Source organism: Lepidochelys kempii, chromosome 5, assembly GCF_965140285.1.
Source record: "Lepidochelys kempii isolate rLepKem1 chromosome 5, rLepKem1.hap1, whole genome shotgun sequence".
NCBI lineage: Eukaryota > Metazoa > Chordata > Testudines > Cheloniidae > Lepidochelys > Lepidochelys kempii.
In genome coordinates this window covers 130,391,887-130,411,944 of record NC_136384.1, presented here as the reverse complement: position 1 = coordinate 130,411,944, position 20,058 = coordinate 130,391,887, and the positions used below count along the sequence as shown (strand labels likewise).

At 41.6% G+C, this 20,058-nt stretch overlaps 1 protein-coding gene across 8 annotated transcripts in view; it reads right to left on the bottom strand.

The window, feature by feature from the left end:
• DNAH6 (dynein axonemal heavy chain 6) overlaps positions 1–20,058 on the bottom strand; it is a 192,300-nt gene that overhangs the window by 144,067 nt on the left and 28,175 nt on the right. For all 8 annotated transcript variants that reach the window (XM_073345870.2, XM_073345872.2, XM_073345871.2 and 5 more), the window contains 12 exons: positions 19,691–19,843; positions 16,677–16,928; positions 14,895–15,023; positions 12,367–12,480; positions 8,900–9,043; positions 8,116–8,328; positions 7,104–7,196; positions 6,170–6,289; positions 3,880–4,060; positions 1,396–1,492; positions 971–1,166; positions 206–370 (listed from right to left, as the gene is read on the bottom strand). In XM_073345870.2, the coding sequence (XP_073201971.1) occupies positions 206–370; positions 971–1,166; positions 1,396–1,492; positions 3,880–4,060; positions 6,170–6,289; positions 7,104–7,196; positions 8,116–8,328; positions 8,900–9,043; positions 12,367–12,480; positions 14,895–15,023; positions 16,677–16,928; positions 19,691–19,843 (1,857 nt within the window). The remainder of the gene's footprint in view (positions 1–205; positions 371–970; positions 1,167–1,395; positions 1,493–3,879; positions 4,061–6,169; positions 6,290–7,103; positions 7,197–8,115; positions 8,329–8,899; positions 9,044–12,366; positions 12,481–14,894; positions 15,024–16,676; positions 16,929–19,690; positions 19,844–20,058) is intronic.

Genomic DNA, 20,058 nt, shown 5'->3' with positions numbered 1-20,058 from the left:
ACAGGGAAACTTATAACTTTAGGCATAAAGCTGCCAGACACATTTTATCATGCTAATACTGATCAGCAAGTTATAAATCTTCAAATGGTTCCTCATAAGGCACACCTTGTACAAACGTTATTGCAACAGCATGTAGGGTGTGAACACAGGGGTGTATTCTATCACAGTAGGCAAGAAAGATCACACAAAAATTAGTGTGGCTTACCTGAGATGGGTGTCCAGCAACAACCCATTCCATTCTCACTCTGGTTTGATAATCAGCAATAGCAGCTTTAGTCAGGCGTCTAAGAGAAGCGAACATGGCTTCTTCTACTTTACTAAGCCAGTCTTCTACATTTCCTCTGGCCTTAAGTCCCTTCCCTAAGCCAACCTACAAACAAAAGCTGTATTAACCATGGAGGTACTATTTCCTCTGAGTTTATACGTTCATACTGCAGGTGTTTTCTAGGGTCATTGATGGCACAGCAAAAAAATACTAGGCCTGATTCACCAGTGTATTACTCCACAGGTCAGGAAGCCAAAGGCTTAAATTGCAGCAAGGGCGGTTAAGGTTGGACATTAGAAAAATGTCCTAACTGTCAGGATGGCTAAACACTGGAATGCATTGCCTAGGGAGGTTGTGGAATCTCCATCATTGGAGATTTTTAAGAGCAGGTTAGACAAACACCTGTCAGGGATGGTCTAGATAATACTTAGTCCTGCCATGAGTGCAAGGGACTGGACTAGATGACCTCTCGAGGTCCCTTCCAATCCTGTGATTATATCATTTTTATGCAAGTATAACACCACTGAAATCTAAGGAACTGTAGCCTTATAAACCTGATGTAATGCAGTGATGGATCTGGCCTATTCTGTATTTTATTCACATATAATAGTTGTGTTTCTAACTTTTTCCTTTCAAGTACCATATATATGGAAAATATATATTGACTGGAAACAGAGTGAAAGAGTAATAAAAATATTTACTTACCCTCTCTCCCTCGGGTGACAACATTGCTAAAATATCATTAGTAAAAACCTTTTCTTCTCCCTCAGATGGAGTCATCATGGCAAACTCTAGTTTAGCAATTGAATCAAAGCATTTTCTTAAATGAGGCTGAACTGCTTGAGGATTGCGAGTCTGGGCCAAGATTTCCAGGAGTTCATCGTTCGATAAAAAGTAAAACCTGTTTGATAAACAAAAGTACTTTAGATGCAATATATTTTACAGAAAAATTTAAAAAACCATTCTCATGGTAGCTAAAACTAGTACAATTTGGAAGAATTTTATAGTATAACTAAAGATTCTTGCCTTTTGTATTAGTAACACACAGTATAACATTAAATCAAATATATGCCTTCGATTGATGTCAATCAGCAGATTGCACTGATTGTTTGCAATGACTTTTTACTAACCTGGGGAAGATAACTCGCTTGGACTCCAAATAAGCCTCTAGGCATTTTTGAATTTGATCAAGTAGCCCATTGTTATTCTGAAAAGTCTCTAAGAGGCCTATTAAGAGAAAAAAGATTACTTGAGAAAACAGAGTATTGAGAATGAAAAAACAAAAGAGAAAACACTGTGATTAAAAATGCAAGGAAAAACTCCACTTTTTATAAGCTATGGCTGAAATCCTTTCACCAGATAAAACTAAATATTGTTGTGTTAATAACTTCAGTGCACATTTTTGGGCTTGCAAAGAATTCACCTATGAAACCAGGGTACATATTCAATTACTGCTTCACCCACTGAACTCGTTTTAATTTAATCCTACAAGGGCAAAATTTCTATCCCTCACATGAAGCCTGAGTAAACAAACAGAGGATTCTGCCCAAGGGTTAGAGGTGGAAGAACTCATCCTTCACAACACAGTCAGGGCACTGGACAGCCATCCAGCTGCTCCTTGGCCGCTACTCCAACCACTGGGCTGTAATAGTGGCTATGAGCTGTCCAGGCACAGGGATGTGCACCATTTTATGGCTCCAGTGCGCCTTGCCCCTCATCCTTCTGTATCACCCTGGAAAAAGCCAAGATAGAGCAGTACTCAGTCGTGAATATGAGAGATCCCCTGCCTTCGGCTTGGAGGACTTGTGCAGGAAAATACTTCATAAAATAAAGCAAGTGTCCATTTTGTTTCTTAAAATACTGTATATGCTGTAGACTATGAAAAATGTCAACAGACAGAAAGTGATTCAAACAACCAAAGAAGTCTAAAACCCAGTAAAAAGGTCCTAACATTCTACAGATAAAGTGGATTCTACAGGAATGCAGCAGCAGAAAGTTGAATGTTTTGACTGCTGCAAATTTTACTGTAATCCAAAATGAACTCTCCTACCCTGGCAAATGAAAGAGTTAGTGTCCAGTGCCACTTAGTACCTGGATCTTAATGCTTAATATGGAAAAGCTTGAGTCTGATTTTCCATTGCCCTGCACCTTCTGAGGTCATTGACACCAATTCAAAGTGAGTTTTAAATAGTATATAATCAGAATGGTAATGATTTCACCCACCGTGCACCTCACTCCTGTGTGCATTTGCAGGATCAAGCCCTTCAGGAAGAGTTTACAAGTTAGATTAGTGAAGTAGGGGAGAGATGGAAAGATGAGTGTAACACGGTGGCTTGAGACAAGGATCACCTGGTTCTGCTATAAAGAGCAACAGGAAGCTGAGTGGAGGATGCTCAGGGAGATCAGAGGTTGCTAGGAGTCACTGGGTTCTAACAGAAAGACTTGGGACTCACAGTATCTCTACACTTAAAATGCTACAGTGGCACAGCTGGACCGCTGCAGCTGCACTACTGTAATGCTTCAGTGTAGACACTACCTATGCCAGTGGGAGTAGGCAATCCACCTCCCCGAGAAGCAGTAGCTAGATTGACAGAAGACAGTGCTATCTACACCAGGGGTTAGGTCGGCTTAGCTACACCACTCATGGGTGTGGATTTTTCACATCCCTGAGCAACACAGTTAAGCCAACTTAATTGTCTAGTGGTTATCATGCCTGAGACTATAGGCAGGAAAGGGCTGGGAGGACCCTGATAAGAGGTTAAATGCATGGAATTGAGGCAATTTTATTTTGAACTCTTTTGTGGGTAAAACCAGATCTCAAGGAGGGTAGTACTGGATGGAAAGAGAGACTCTTACAAAAGTAAGAAAAGACTCCAGCCAGGTATGATTGAAAGTGGCCTGCCAAGGCAGAGAAGAGCTGCAAAGAACAGACTTGGGGAAGCAGAGAAGCCTCCGGACTGATTTTTTGCTTTCTGCTTTATGTCAGTAAACTAGACTTGGATGCAGGAGCATTATTGGACAAAAAAGCCTGTATGGAGTTTATTTAAGGAGCCCTTTGAAAGGGGAAACTGAGGCAATGGGCTGTGTGCAGAGCTTCCTTGAAGCCATCAGGGTGTGGTTGGGAGGTGGAAAGGCCACTTGATGACAGTTAGGGAAACTGATTGTTAGAAAGACACAAAATATAGGAGAATAGGGAGAGAACATAATATAGAGAAAGGTTGCAAGGAGAGAAAGTAAAAAGGAGACAGGACACTGAAAACAATAATGGAAGATATACATTATGAGTGGGAAGAGAAGAGAAAGCACAGTGAAACTAGGGAGAGAATGCATAAAGAGAGCAAATGAGCTATAGCAAGTTACATTTTGAATATATATTAAACAGAAAGTTGATTGACAACATAATGCAATTAAATGCAGTACATAGTAAACAGGACACAACTGTCTTATTCCTTGTTAGTTTACGCTGCACGGGGAGTGGCCGTGGGGTGGAGCAGTACAGATATTTTTCATCCTACTAACAGACATAAATGTTAGCCTAGTAAGTGCTGAATAAGGATTAACATCACCTACAATGGCTTATACATTGTTTGGGATAATACACCATTATTTTATACCAGGCTGAGTAGCAGCACGAAGAGCATTTGGCAGACGATTAACTTTTCTCATTATTTCCTTCCAGGACTTATCCACCTGTAAGAACATCTTTGCCTCTCCAGGTAGCTGCCTCTGTATATCAGGAGCACTAAAAATACTTTCTAAGTAAAGCCAGTTTCTCTGACATGTCAACCATTCTTCCTAGAAAAAAAGGAAAACTTGAGCAATTAGTCCCCATCCTTACAAAGGAGAACTATTGAAATACAGTCTGAATTTTCAAATTGGGAAGCAGAAGAAAATCCACAAATATTAAACATGAATCCTCCACAATATTTCAGATATCCACCCTTAGACTGCCAAAATTTCAATATTCATGACACAATTTTAGCCCTTTGGCTCAACTATCAGACATTTGATGAGACAGTGTGCACTTTGCCCGCCACTCCCCAAAGATCTCCTAAGATAATTTTCTATACGGCAAATTGTATGGTCATGAAGAACGTACATTTCCAATGCACTCACCAAGTAAACTCTATTTGATAACACGCTAGGCTGCTTTGAAAAATCTAACAAATTTTCTTGGATATTTGTTTGTCAGATTCGCTCTTAAACTGTGATTTTTTTAAAGGGGAAAATAAAGGATAAAATATATGCTGCTTGAGAAGAACTTTTATTTTATGACATGGAAAAGACTGCAAGAGACTGACTTGGCCACCACCAAACAAAGGCTTAACTGCAGGTCTGCTGCCTTCTTCCCTTGCATGAGGATTAACAAGATGGTGCTGGATATGGCAGGCCAGTCAGGTTTTCCAGCAGCACAAAGATGTCATACTATGAGGTGGTATCTACACAAGGCTTTTTTGCCCTAAACTTCCTACTGTGGCTACTACTCTGGCAGCTCCACTGGAGGTAGCAACATTAGAAGTGCTTGTGTAAGCAGAACTCCAGGCTGCCAGCATTTTCAGCACCATGTCCCCTAACCCTGCTCAGAGTAGGTCTACACAGCACCAGTAGCTATTGGTGCCACGTCTACACTGCTGCTGCTATCAGTGGAGTTGCAATGGTGGTAGCAACAGTGAGAAATTATAGAGAAATAAGCCTCAGGCTCTGTTCATTGTTAACCCAGCCTCTTTGCACCGGCTAGGCTGGCACAAAGGGGACATAGGATAGGCACAATCCCACTTCCAGGTGATGCTGGCCTCTGGGGATATGTCTGCATTGCAATTAGACTCTGTGGCTGGACCATGCAAGCTGACTTGGGATCGCAGCGCTCGGGCTAAGGGGCTGTTGAATTGCAGTGTAGACATTCAGACTCAGGCTGCAGCGCGAGCTCTGGGACCCTGCTACCTCGCCTGTACATGAGCATGCTTAGGACCTCTTATTTTCTCCTGTTGCAAAAAACTCCCGTAGCTCTGATCAGTGCTGTGTGAGCCTCTCCCAGTGCCACATCTGCAGAGGAAGAAAGCTGTCCAGTGGTGCTTCTCTTTCTAATATTAATGTTTTACTGTTGCTAAATTTTAAAATCACACATACACATTTTCTTTAGTTTTAATATTTTGAATAATTTCCCATTTCAATTTAGGTCCACATGCTTCAAGTGTTATTTAGGCCAACTGGGCCTTGTATATTGATCCTCAGTTGATCATCTGCAGTATTTCAGTGCAGAACCCTTCCTCTACCCATAACATTAGCCCTGTCTACCCCACAGCTGATGAACTGGCCCACTATATTTCCTCAATTACATGTACCCAACCCAGAATCACTCCCAGCTATTACACCTTCTGCAAGAAGTGCCTCATGTCAAGAACTCAGAGCTGACCTTGTCATCCCCACTCCAGCAGCAAGGCACCAGCTACCCCACATCGCAAGAGGCTTGGACCTTGCCTCCCATAGGCTGCCGGACCCACCCTCCACCCACACCAAGACCTGGAGAGATCTGATACCACCCTACTGAAAGCTCTTACTATGCACCCTAGCTTCTCTCTGCTTGCAGCCAACACGCACTTCCAATTTGCAGAAGCCATTCACTTGCCAGTTAGATAACATTCCCAGGGTGAAAGTTAAACAAATATAAGCTCATTATTTGAACTGTGTAAGTCGCTCACATCTTCTGAATGATGGTTTCCCAACAAATATAAGATCAAAGAGGACTTTGTGACATCACCTTGTAAAATTAGGTTAAAAAAAAAAACTCCTTTCAGCAATTTCAGCATATTCAGTATTTTAAAATAAACTAGAACTCCACCACTTTGCCCTTTATTTGAGACTCAAGCTAAGTCCTAAGAAGCTGTTTTGTTGTTTGCTACTCACCAATGTTTGACTAAATAAGGAGAGCTGCTTTTGCCATTCATCAACACGTGCTTTGAGAGGGCCCACATATCGTGAGGAGGCTATAGTGGATACATTAATAGTGCTGTCATCAAGAAGAACCTTAAATAAGAAGCACACAGTCTGTCAGTTACTGTCTAGGGACCTGATTCTCCACTAGCGATGATCAAAATAAAATAGATGTAGGTATGTTATTTCACTACAATTAGGGTGACCAGACAGCAAGTGTGAAAAATCGGGACGGGGGTGGGAGGTAATAGGAGTCAATATATGAAAAAGACGCCAAAATCGGGACTGTCCCTACAAAATTGGGACATCTGGTCACCCTAACTACAATACAAATGGTTTGTTGCCTAAAGTTTTAATTGAATCAAACTTTGGCTGAATTAAGTGTATGTTATAATTTCATAACATATTTTCTAAATCACAGAAATTAGGCCCTGATCCTGCAAATGGCTCTGCACAGATAGACCCAAGCGCCTGCAAAAAGGGTACACCGCATGAAGACAGTTGCAGGAGAGGGGCTCTAGATAGGTTTTATGCAGTCATCCAGCTGATATTACTTCTTCTAGTTCTAATGTTTGATATTAACCAAAATATCTACAATTTATTAAGATAATTACATATTGTAATACATATTGCAAATGTTAACTTTGGAGAACTGAATGTTAATGAAAAATTAGAAACTCTCTTGAGAAAAAATTTTGTTATTAAATGGATAAGCAAAAAGAATGTGAATTTATATTTTTTTTATACATTGTTTAAAATAATATGAAATGTTCCATCAACATAGACCATTACCAGGTCATTGCCTGAATTTTATAAATGTAACCTGCCACTGCTAGTTTCATCTGAATTTTTGCTAGTTTCACTTGAACTTTTCTCAGCTGTCTATTAAGTACAAGCAGTGACTTACCTGAATGTCATCTGTACCACCAAGGATAAAAACATCTTTAGAATCACGATGAGGAAGAACAATGAATTCAGTTGTTTTCCAAGAATCCTCCACCTGGTTGAGAAAATTATAAACCTTGTAAATCTACTTACAACACTAAAACATTTAGGTTTTACAAAGTAAATAAAATGTAGACAGTCTCATTCCAACTAATGAAAAAACTGCTCTTTCACCTAAAAAAAACCCAACGAGGAGTCTGGTGGCACCTTAAAGACTAACAGATTTATTTGGGCATAAACTTTCATGGGTAAAAAACCCACTTCTTCAGATGCATGGGGCTAAACAGACACTGTCAAATGATTGTTCTCTCTTCTCAGAAGAAAAAGGAAAAAAATCTCTGTTGACTTTGTCCTTTTCCATTTAACAAGCATCGACCTTTTTCTTATTTTGCATAAAACCATAATAAACAAAGCGTGGTTTTTGTCTGTTTACAATAATGTCAACTTGCACAGAGCCTTTTTAAGCCAAAACATGACTTCAGCGCAGACTTGCTGACATCAGGAGGTATGTGCTACTGTAGAGGCAGTCGAAAAGGCACAGAACATTCTGTGGGCCCAACATTCTCCGCCAAGGAGAGTTCTGTGGGCAGTGCACCTGCAGAATCATTCTCTGCCTTTGTAAGCCCCCTTGAACATGATCCTTGGAAGGGCAGAGGTCTATTATTAAGGGTGAGAGGTTTATTGCAGGAGTGGGCGGGTGAGATTCTGTGGCCTGCATTGTGCAGGAGGTCAGACTAGATGATCATAACGGTCCCTTCTGACCGTAATATCTATGAATCTATGAATTATGACAGAAACTGTATTTCTGCTTTATATTTCACTCAAATATAAAAATTCTACTTACCATTAATGTGGTACTTATATATTGTGAACCATAACTGAGAGACACATTCTTTCTTATTCGTCCATAAAAAGGTCAAGATTTTCAGCCCATTGTCAAAAACAAAGACAAAATGTTTGTTTGTAAAAGTTACCTTTTTGAGAATGGTCTCCAGGGAAGCTTCTCCAGAGGCTTGTCCAGAAACATCCTGAATTTCTTGAGAAAAGTCAAAAGCACTGAGCTCAACAAGTCGAGCCAAAGATAACGGGTATTCCACATCCACCAGTTGTGCATTAACTATTTGCTCCAAAACTGCCCAGTGCCTGGGTTTCAAAAAGGGGTTTCTTAGGTCTGTGATAACTGGAAGCTGGAAAAGTCAAACGAACAATATATTTATTTTTCATTCATGTATTTTACAACGCTAGACCTCTCTCAAAGCACCATCTTTTAAATAAAGCTTGTAAGTAGAACTTGTAAAAGACTTTTGATCAAAAATTTTATTTAATTATTTTTACAAACAAAAGATCCTTTTCCCCACAGTTTCTTTTTGTTTGAAATTTTTGGCAAAAACCAAACTCGTTTGGTTTTAAAAAACTGAACTTTTCAGTTTTTTGTTTTTCACTCCTTTTCCATTTTGCCTCTGGACGAGTTATATAAAATGAGGGAATCTTTGAAGTTTATTGAAAAATAAGTAGTATATTTTAACTTCATGTTTTTCATAGAATATCATGGTTGGAAGGGACCTCAGAAGGTCATCTAGTCCAACCCCCTGCTCAAAGCAGGACCAGTCCCCAATTTTTGCCCCAGATCCCTAAATGGCCCCCTTGAGGATTGAACTCACAACCCTGGGTTTAGCAGGCCAACCCTCAAACCACTGAGCTATCCCTCCCCTTTTCTAAAAAGCTTTTTGGAAAGTTAATTTCAAGTTGCTATTTTACCTTTTCTCTCATCTTCTCCACATTCCCCTTGAGCCGGGGCACTATATTATTGGGTGGCAAACCTTTTTCCAACTGATTCACAAATTTGGCGTACTTGGAAACCTGAGAATTCAGGTATTCTGGATCCAAGCTATCAAATTTACACTGTGGAAATCAAACATAGAAAAATATATTAATTAATGGTCACATTCATTTTGTATAGTACCTTACTCCACAAAGAAATCACTGCACTCAATGGCACTACTCATACAGAAAGATACTACTCAACGTAAGTAAGGGTAGCAAAATCTGACACACAGTGCATACAACAGTTACAGTATACGGTCAGATCCTGCAATCCTTGGGCACTCAAAGGCTTCAAAAGACCATAGATTCTAAAGCAAAGCACTATTATATACACCTAATCCATTAAACACAGGTAAAAGAAAGGTACTACAATAGAACACTAATGATAGGGAGACTCAGTGAATTTTGCAAATTAAAAAAGAAAGGCTATACTGTGTTTGATAATAGGCAAAGCTGGCACTTCTGATGCCTGCAGTCTTCCACTGCCACAATATATGGAATGACCACAGTCTTTCTTAAACAACTGGACAACAACAAAGTACAAACACAAACAGGTTTCCCCACAACTCAAGTCCCAGCATTGTCTGCCTTGTTTTCACCAGGGACCAAGCCTTGTCTAAATCTCTATACAGCACACACAGACATCTAGTAGGTAATTAATATACAGTAAGTAAATACACCATGACACCAACTACCATACCATGACAAGAGGTAGGATGAGATGTACCATATACCTTTCAGATGCGGAATCCCTCTATGCTCTGGTGGAAGAAGGCTCCCACTTAGGGTGTATGGCAGCCTGATACACAATAGGAAACACACCTCAGTATTTTATAGGAGGGCACAAATGGAGCCAAATTTGATCTAAACGAGCAGGAAAGACTAAAAGCAGTGGGGGAGGAAGAAATTATGAAACACTAGTATTGAGAAGTAGGAGACACCTCGCACAGCACAAAAAAATCAACCTTTCTTCACCAAATATGTTAGTTTGTTTTCACTGACAGAATCTAAGATAGTTGCATACATTACTCTACACCTTGAGGAAACAATCACAAAAATCAGCACAAAGCAGATAAAATGTTGATTTTTCTGACTAATGCAGCTGCAGCAGCAGTGATAGGGAGCCCCTCTTTCAGTCAGCAGCGAAACAGGAACTGACAGCTAGAGGAACTAAGGGCTAGTCCATCTCCCCAACAGGGAGAGAACATCCCATCTGTAGGAGGGGAGGTGCTGGCCGCCCTAAACCTCTGAAGTCATGGCAGTTCCCACCAGTACAGCACTGGGAACCCACACACAAGAATAGGCCATTACTATAATGACTGAGGAGTTATATGCGGTCTCATAATAATAATATTTATGGATTTATATGTACTGAAGGAGCACCTAGAGCCATCGTTCAGGACCCCATTGTGCTAGGCTCTGTACGTCATGTAATGAAAAGATGGCCCTGGCCATAAAGAGCTTCCAATCTATGGATATTATTATAGAGATAATCGGTGGTTAGAAAACAAAAGGTATCAGTGAGATGTTTAAAGTTAATCGCAGGTAAATATAAAACAAAAACTTCTTCACAAATCATGCTGGAAATTACTACTGCAGGCGGTCAGAATGTCAAAACTACAGCTGAATGTGAAGAGGCGGTGAAAGAATTTTACAACCCAGAAGAATATTAGCTGTTTTGTTGGCCAAGACATGAGTAGCCAAAACTCATGCTTTGAGGTGTCATCTGACCACTGCAGGATCCAACTCACTACTCCTGGCAGCATTCTGCACCAAAAAATTAAAAATTTTGCATACTACATTTTAAAATTCTGTAAAATTATGCAAATTTTATTTGTCAAATAAATGTGGAGGCATGGCATTGGGGAGCACAGGCCACTGGCTACACAGAGGTGGGAGATCACTGTGCAACTCCCACCCAGGACACAGACTCAGCAGAAAGGCTGCACCCAACCCTGACACAGCGCAAGGACTGGGCCTGCCCCTCCTTGCCAGGTGCGGGCAAGCAGGCTCAGCATGGCAAGATCCAAGTGTGGAGGGGCTTAGCATGGAGGGATCCAGGTGTGGGTTGAGAGGGTTCTGTGTGGAGCAATCTGGGTGCGGGCGGTTCAGTGGGGGATCCGGATGCGGGGGGGATCTGGATGCACAGGGGCTTGTTGGAGGGTTCTGGGTGCAACGGTAATGGGACCCTGCAGATTGGGTCCAGGTATAGGTGGTTGGGGTGCAGCATTGGGGGCGTGGGGGATAGAGCTCGGAAGGGGGGGTCTAGGTGTGGGGGGGGCTCAGGGGAGGGGTCCAGATGGTGGGGAAGTGGAGCTCAGTGGGGTAGGGATCCAGGTGCAGGTGGCTCATTGGGGTTGGTTCAGGTGAAGGGGGGGTGAGGTTCAACAGGGGGGGAGTTCTGGGTGCAGGGGCCAGAGGCTTGATGGGGGGGTCTGGGTATGAGGGGGTATGGAGGCCTGGGGGTTGGGAGGATGGGGGAGCAGCTCCCTGTACAGTGATCCCTCCTCCTTCAGCTCCGGATCGTTGGGTGCAGGAAGTGTGTGTATGTGGGGGGTGGGTTGCGGCATTTCCTACAGCTGGGGGAGAAATCTGGGGGTGTGTCTGACACGGCCCTGGACGCCAGGGGATCTTCCCCAGCCCATCTGGGACTAATAGCTGAGCCTGGCACAGGGTAGGAGACACCAGCCAGGTCTTCCCCAGTCCCGCCTCCTGCCTCACAATCATTTACCTCTCTGCTCACGGCCCTGGACACCTGAAACATACTGCTGGGGAGGGTCGCATGACTGCTTTTGTGGCTTTCCTTTGCTTCCCCATCAGAAAGTGATTTTTCCATGGGGAAGCAAATAAATCTGTGAGGGACATAAATTCTGCGCATGCGCAGTGGCACAGAATTCCCCACAGGAGTAACTCATGTATATTTTGAAGAGAAGCCTGAAGAAAGCCAAATGAAGGAAAGTGAAACTTTATCTAAGGGCAGACTATTTTTATTCTTTTTTCTTTTTCTTTTTCCTCTTTATTAGCCTTAGTAACTGCAGATATCCATAGTGACACAAAGATTAAGTAGCCTTCATAACCCAAATGTTTGTTCTAAATGGTTAGAATAAAACTTACTTATCTACAAAATTCCTGCCATGTTATTCAAGCTTTACAATTTGTTTCACTAAACTCACAAGATAGTATAGAGCAATTCAAGAAGCATAACCTCTGGAATAATTTACAAAAAGATTAGCTGCATAGTAATCTTTTATAGCTCTGTAATTCAAAAATCTATAATGCCACTTTGGAAAAATAAAAGAAAGTATTTTTTCTACATATTATAAACTAGAATTTTATATTATAAACTGTATTATACATCATTTTTATACTTAGTCATTTAGGAATCAGAGCACTTAATTTACCTCCATCCATTCTGTTTGGAGTATTTCCCATTCAGAACAAGAATCCCAAAGCAGCTGTTTGAGTTTCAGTTCTGCACTAACTTCCTCCAAAGCATCAAATTTTGAAATTTCCACCTCAAAAGAGAAATTTAAAAAGTCATTTTTAAAACTTATTATAAAACAAACAAACAATTTAATGCAGGGATGGACAAACTTTTTGGCCCGAGGGCCACATGGGGGTGCGAAACTGTATGGAGGGCTGGGTAGGAAAGGCTGTTCCCCCCAAACAGCCTGGCCCCCCACCTCCTATACGCCCCCTCCCACTTCCCGCCCCCCTCAGAACCCCAGACATATCCAACCCCCCCCCCATTCCCTGTCCCCTATCCACACCCCCACCCCATGAGAGGCCCCCCGGGACCTCTTGCCCCTTATCCAACCTCCACCCCATCCAACCGCCCCCTTCTCCTTGTCCCCTGACTGCCCCCCAGGACTCCCTGCCCCTTATCCAACCCCCCTGCTCTCCGCCCTCTTACCAGCGGCGTCACTGCGGTGGGGGGGGAGGAGCAGCAGGGGAGGGGCCAGAGGTAGCCTCCCTGGCCAGGAGCTCAAAGGCTAGGCAAGACGGTCCCGCGGGCCAGAAGTGGCCCACGGGCTGTAGTTTGCCCACCTCTGATCTAATATGTATTTTTTAAAATACCCACTTCACATTTCCCAAATGCTACAGTTAACATTGGGGAAGAGTAGGGATAGCAATTTATCATATTGCTTTAGGAGCAAATAATCTGTTCTAAACCACTTTTCTTCTTAAATATTTTTGTGCAAAAGATACAAAATTATTGTGAACTCCATTCAGTTGTCTTGACTCCTTTTATTTACAGCAGTCAGTAAATATTGCAGTCTACTGTTAATTTTTAGTCAGTTCTGTGAAAAACTGCCAAGGCACATACATTGCATTAAAATAGCTCTCTCCATCTGTGCTGAATATTCATCACTAAACAAAGATATGCTTTAAGAAGCTGGAAAGGCTCTATTTGATTTCCATCGTATACCCAGTCCTGAGACGTATCAGTGACATTCCCTTTAACTACAGGTAGAGGAGTTCTCCCACTCTAACAGATTGCAATAATTCTATTTATCACCCATAACCAATTTACAATAACTCAACTGCCCATGTTTTCAGATGGTATTGTGGCCACCTAAATATTATTAGGATCCAGGTGCTACCCAAAGATGGCATTAGGTTAGTAACCAGCAAACTGACATCTTCCAAAAAAGTCTGTTCTTTCCAACAGCATGCTGGTGCTACTTACCCCTCTAAACCTACTGTTACAGCTGTACATATGTATCCACTTAAAGCACATTTCCAAACCCAGGGAAATTACAGCCTCCTCCAATATAGTTCTTAGAAGTTATGACATACAGTTGTGTAACCCAGTGCTTTCAACTATGAGAAGTGGAACCTTTGAAAGAAGTCTCAGCTGTTGTACTATCAGATATTGTACCGGCTGAAGTTATAAGCTCTAGTGGCCCTTCCAGCAATGTAGGTACCCTCTGAGAGGCAAGTAAGTTGTAAGGTGAGTGCTTACAAAGCTTACAAACTCCCTGTCATCAGTCGTTCTCATCAGCATTACATTTATTGCCACACAAACATCCAGGCGTGGTGGCAAAGCTCTCATCTAATGCTCATGAGGCCCTCATACAACAGATAGTTCATAGATATTACAAATGCAGTCAGTGTTTGTCACTTTTGTTTCTTTAATGTAGCTCTTACAAGGGTTATGCTCCAGAAGAACTCTGGTTTCCAAGCCTATAAGGAATCCCAAAGCCCAAAGGATTCACAGTCTAAAGAGGAAAAAGACCTATTAAAAGACATAGCCCAACTCCCTGCCAAAGGAGGATTGCTCCCTACTGCACATTTCTTGTGCATTTTTTTCCCTAGCTGAAGAGACCAGTGGGGAAGTCCAGGTGACTGCCACAGGCTGTTCCATGGTATTATCTGAAAATTCTAATAAAATCAAGGTACTTCCCACAGTGCATTAGCTCCTTCAATGCAGACACATCAAAGAAGGTACAGTGTGCGGACATCTGGATTCCCTCATGAGCCTGTTTGATTAGGAAACGATATACCAGTAAACATGCAATAGGACATGGGCCTACCTGGGCCTTATCAGAAGTGAGCCACAAACAATCCCCAGACTTCTAGCTGGGTCTTTGTTAGTCCCTTGAACTCCCACCCCCCACCCGCCCCCATACGTAGCTGATGGAGATTGTGATTTTCATAAAGTCTCTTTAAAATGCTTACAAAGATTACAAAATCCCATTGGTTTAATTAGGACATCACACAAACAATTTTTCAAAGGAGACTCAATCCAGCCTTCGCTTGTGCATGAGCAGGTTTGGGCAAGAAATACCTATTTCCAAAAACACACTAGACAGGGCATTGGCTTTACAAAGTTCTGCTATTCAGAAAAATTTGTTTAACACTGCAAAAAATACAGCTCAATTCAGGCTTCATAAAAGTCCAGCAAAGAGCTGAGGGGAAAAATTACCTTAAAATTCTTCTGGTAGGATTTATACTGGAATGCCCGTTTCTGTAGCTCATCTAGAATGGTTTGCAAGTCTGTCAGAGTTTGTTTTACTTTGGCTTGGTCAGCTGCAATATCCAAAATCTGTGGGTCCTGTTTAGCAAAAACAACTTTTTGTTAGTTTGTTAAATTTAGCTTTTAGTTCAGGTTGAGATAAACATCCTATATTCCAGGCTAATGGAAATAAGTTTTAAACTCAGTGACATATAGGACCAATGTTTCAATATTAAAATTTATTGCATAACGTATGTGTGATGAGATTTAATCTATTTTAAATGACCAATGTAAATAGGTATGGAAAAGTTATCAAGTCTCAAAGATTCTAGATCAAATCTCTTCTCTTTATAAATGAAAAATATATTCTCCCACCGCCATCTTCCATTTGTCGTCAGTTGGTGAAGGTTAGCTTCCTAACCGCATAGATCATGGGACTTCCCTATGCCATGGTTAGGGCCACACAGTAAGGGCATCTTTCCAGGACCTGATTGCTTATGGCAACATCTGTGAGGAAACCCTGCAGTTGGGCAAGTACTGATCCCTTTTATATCCATAACCATGAAATGATAGAATCACAGGACTGGAAGGGACCTCGAGAGGTCACATAGTCCAGCCCCCTGCACTCATGGCAGGACTAAGTATTATCTAGACCATCTCTGACAGGTGTTTGTCTAACCTGCTCTTAAAAATCCCCAACGATGGGGATTCCACAACCTCCCTAGGCAATTTATTCCAGTGCTTAACCACCCTGACAGTTAGGAAGTTTTGCCTAATGTCCAACCTAAACCTCCCTTGCTGCAATTTAAGCCCATGGCTTCTTGTCCTATCCTCAGAGGTTAAGAACATTTTCTCTCCCTCCTCCGTGTAACAGCCTTTTATATATTTGAAAACTGTTATCCTGTCCCCTCTCAATCTTCTCTTTTCCAGACTAAACAAACCCAATTTTTTCAATCTTCCCTGATAGGTCATGTTTTAATTTTTTTGCTCTTCTCTGGACTTACTCCAATTTGTCCATATCTTTCCTGAAATGTGGCACCCAGAACTGGACACAATACTCCAGCTGAAGCCTAATCAGCGCAGAGTAGAGCAGAAGAATTACTTCTCACTTTTAAAAACATGTACGTTTCAAAATATGTCTAAGCATTACAGATCAAATCCTGCCCCTCTATCCACAACACCCTGGTTACAATGGAACTGGTGTGCTTCCCTTGCCTGTGGTAGGAAGATGAGCATTTTGGGACTCCATGTGGGGTCCACAGCCCCTGAGAAGGCACAGAGCCCAGCTTCATGGTGACTCACTGTACCCCGATGCTCAGGGACCTTGGGGTGAGGGCAGGAAGGTGAAGGAGCAAGTGTCAAGCTGATGAACCCCATCACATGCAGAGGCAGTAAGTATGTGGGACATTGCTGAAGCTCTGAGACAGGTTGGGGAGAAGTCCAGTCCCTGAGAGAACCACTGTGATAAGATCAGCTCTGTTTTGGTGCAGAAGATACAATTTGGTCCTATATATTTAGATCCATAAGGCCAAATCCTGTCCTCAGAAATACTGTGCAACCCTTTAACTCATACAGCACAATTTAAAATGTGAGCATTTGCATCGGATTACAGATCAAACCTTACTTCACATTGTTGAATAGACTGTTGATAACTTTATAGTCCTTATTACTGCTCGGTTGTCTTGTTTTAATAAAACACAATTGCAGAAATTATGTACAGTATGAAAATAATGTAAACTGCTCTTTGCAAACCTGGGCTTGCTGTTTCACTTCTTTCACTTCCTCATTTAGCTCTACAACATCTTGGTCTAAATGTTGACAAAATTTGGTAATGCTGGAATCTCTTTCACCCACTGATTTGTCAATTGCATTGCGAACTGCAACAATGGATGGTTTCAGAGTTGCAAAAAGAGCAAAATCTTCAGGAGGTGTTGGTACTTGGTACTGTTCAATAAGCTGATACATCTGAGTTACCACATTTCCTTCTTCTTCAAGGCTTTCAATCTGCAAAAACAGTCATACTTCAACTACTGTGAATCAACCATGTTTTCTTAAGTAATCCTTACCATTATTTAATCTTAGTTACATTGCTGACAGTATCAAAATATGGTTATTATAGAAAAATAATTTTAATAAGGGGAAGAAAACAAGTCCTAGCCAAATATTATCTTTTTATGTGATTAAAATTAACAGGTTAATCTTGTCCCTGAATTTTTTAGTTTCTTATATCACTACTGTTTGAAAACAGAGTATGTCCAGGCTGCTGGAGAAGACAGAAATGTTTGGCTGGACTTATGGCATCTTCTTCAATGTACCCTCCCTTAGCATACAGTATGCTATGTTACCATTTTATTCCATTGTAGAGAGTTTTGATACTAAAATATTAGGCAGTGGCACACAGTTACTCTCTCAGTTTGCTTTATTTTGCTGGTTGCAAGTAAGTCTATTTCTGGATGTTCTGGTTCCCACTTGGAGAGGATGGATTTTGCTGCTACTAAAAGTGTGAAATTTCAGTCTAAAAGGAATTTGAGAAAATTATTAGCAGCTGAAAAAGGGAGGTTAAAACTTGAAAATGTAGTTCAATGTTTAACACAGCATTCACCACCTGTGAGTGCAATAAGTACATATTTTTCAGCTGGCAATAATTAGAAACATTTTAAAAATGAAAACAGGTAGCTTTGTCCTTACCTGTAAAAGTTGTCTCCTCCTAACAGGAAGTCCTCTAGTCTGGAATGGTCTATTGGTTTGGCCACACCACCCATGAGCATGCAGTGGCAGCTCACTGCCAAGGATTTCTGATATCACAGCTTCCCCCTACATATGCTTGGTAAACTGCATCACAAGCCCAGCGGATAACTTCCAATGCTTCTGACCCTGAAGCAACTAACAACATGTCCAGAAGCTGCCATCTTATCTCAGTGAGGTAAGAAATATTTGTACAAAAAGGATGAAAAAAATTTCCTGGTGCAGTTGGTAAGGGACAACTTTAGAAAGGAATTCCAAGATTGTCTGTAGGACCGCATTGCCATGACTAATCAGACATTCAAAATACTGTTCCTTCTCACAGGGGTGACTGGTATAAGAAAAGCTACTTTAAATTAAGAGGAAAAAAACACTGGGGTTGTAGCCCACAGTTCAAATGACTGCTGCATCAGCTAATCCAGGAACAACTTCCAATGGGTGTTTGGATAGAAGGACAGATTTCTGTCACAGCATGCGTAAATCTGAGCACAGGAGGATGAGAAATTAGAATCTCTTTTCTGAAGGAATCATAAGAGCTCCTAATATAGCCACTTGGATTCTTAATGTATTGATTGAACAAAAACCAAATATAGGTCTTGGCTGAAACTGATTTAGCACTGAGGCCATGTTGCATATAATACATCAGGTTCTGAAGATGTGGTAACAAATCTTGGATATAGAATCTCCCATAGTCTGAAGGAGAACATTCTCCAGCTAGTTGGGATGGCCAAATTCACAATTCATCCTTCCCAGTTTTAGGCTGTCAATTAAACTATGCCTTTGTCATGGTAGCACACATGATCCTGGCACCAGGAGGTCTTTGATGACCATAAACACTAACAAGGACAGACTAAAGGAGAAGGCATCTATCTTCCATGCCTTGCTTTCTCATTCCCTGGAACAGAACAGATACCATTGCTGTTGCTATTTGAGTCAATCTGTGGATTCCCCCACTCCAGGAAGACTGACTGAAGCATTTGCCATTCAATCCCCACACTGTCTTGGGGAGAGTGTCTGATGACTCAGCCAGTTGGCCTGGCCATTGATCATACCCTGCACAGAAGCAGCTGATATCATTAGGTTCCTCTTCCAGTACCGTGTACGAATACTTCCCATGGCACAAGTGAAATTCCATTCGTGCATCCTAGTCTAAGAGGGAGGCATATCAACTTGATCCTGCTAACTAGGACCTCTGATAGAGACCTTTCCTGTGTCAGATTTCTGATCTTGCACCAAATTTTTAAAGGCTGAAGGACTGAACCTGGGAAGGTGAACTAGTTGTCCAAGGACCTTGGCCATTGACAAGAGGAGCATCTGAAAAGGCTCTTCATGTAAGTGTTACCACTATGCAGTATCAGCACAGAAAATCATCAGTCTCAGAAGCTGGAGGGGCTGCCAGATAGTACCCCACTGCTAGAAGAGAAGGATACTCATAGATAGTGGCCCTGCTATGCTTGTTTTCTCTAGTCACATCCTCCACTGAGCTCTGTGCATCAGGAGCCTGCCAGGAGGAGTGAGGAGGAGGGAAAAGAACTTCAGACATAGCCAATGAAAAAAGCCTTTCAATAGCAAACTGAGCAGAGAAAGCTCTTCTCTTCTTGAGCTGCTTCTACCAGTAAAGGCAGAATACTGGGCTTGAGACACAGATCCCAGTTTTATATAGAGGGAAATGTGACACCAAAACTCCTCACCACTCTGCTGTCTCTGTGATGTGATGAGACACATCTCTGTGATGGAGGTCGTCAGCTCAATAGTCCATTCCTGACTAATGAACTGGCTGTGTATAAGCAAAAAAGTATAACACAAGTTTGATATTAACTCTGACCCAGTCTTATAATTTCTAGTGATGCTCCATTAAGAAATGATAATGTACAAACTTTATTTTTTACTTTTGTGGGGGTCTGCAGCATGTGAATACATGGTCGTCCTTACCCACCTTTTTCAATAAATGACATATATAAAATACGTATACATATATGCAGTGGCCCCTCACCCCAATCTCCTGAAAGATAGAACGTACTTACTCGTTCCTGAATTTCATCAAGGAATATCAGGCTATTAACATATTCTGTAGTTGTGGATGGGAGAAACTCAAGTTTAAATTTGGCATCTTGTGCCTCAGCGATAATGGCAGCCACTTTTTTCTTCCCGATAACTGGAAGCATATCGTTAATAACCTAGAAAGCAAAGGGAAATAGTAGATTGTGTAAAATATTCTTAAAGCTAGAGGTGAAAGGTCAATAAATTCATGCTATTTTGGCCTGGATGGGAGCGAGTTCCAAAGATGAAGAGCCCTCGTGTAGAATGCTCTGCTGGCAGTTCCTTTCTTTTTAACCAAAGGAGCTCCAGCTCGAGAGCCTCCGCTGATCTCAACTGATGTCATAGGGAGAGG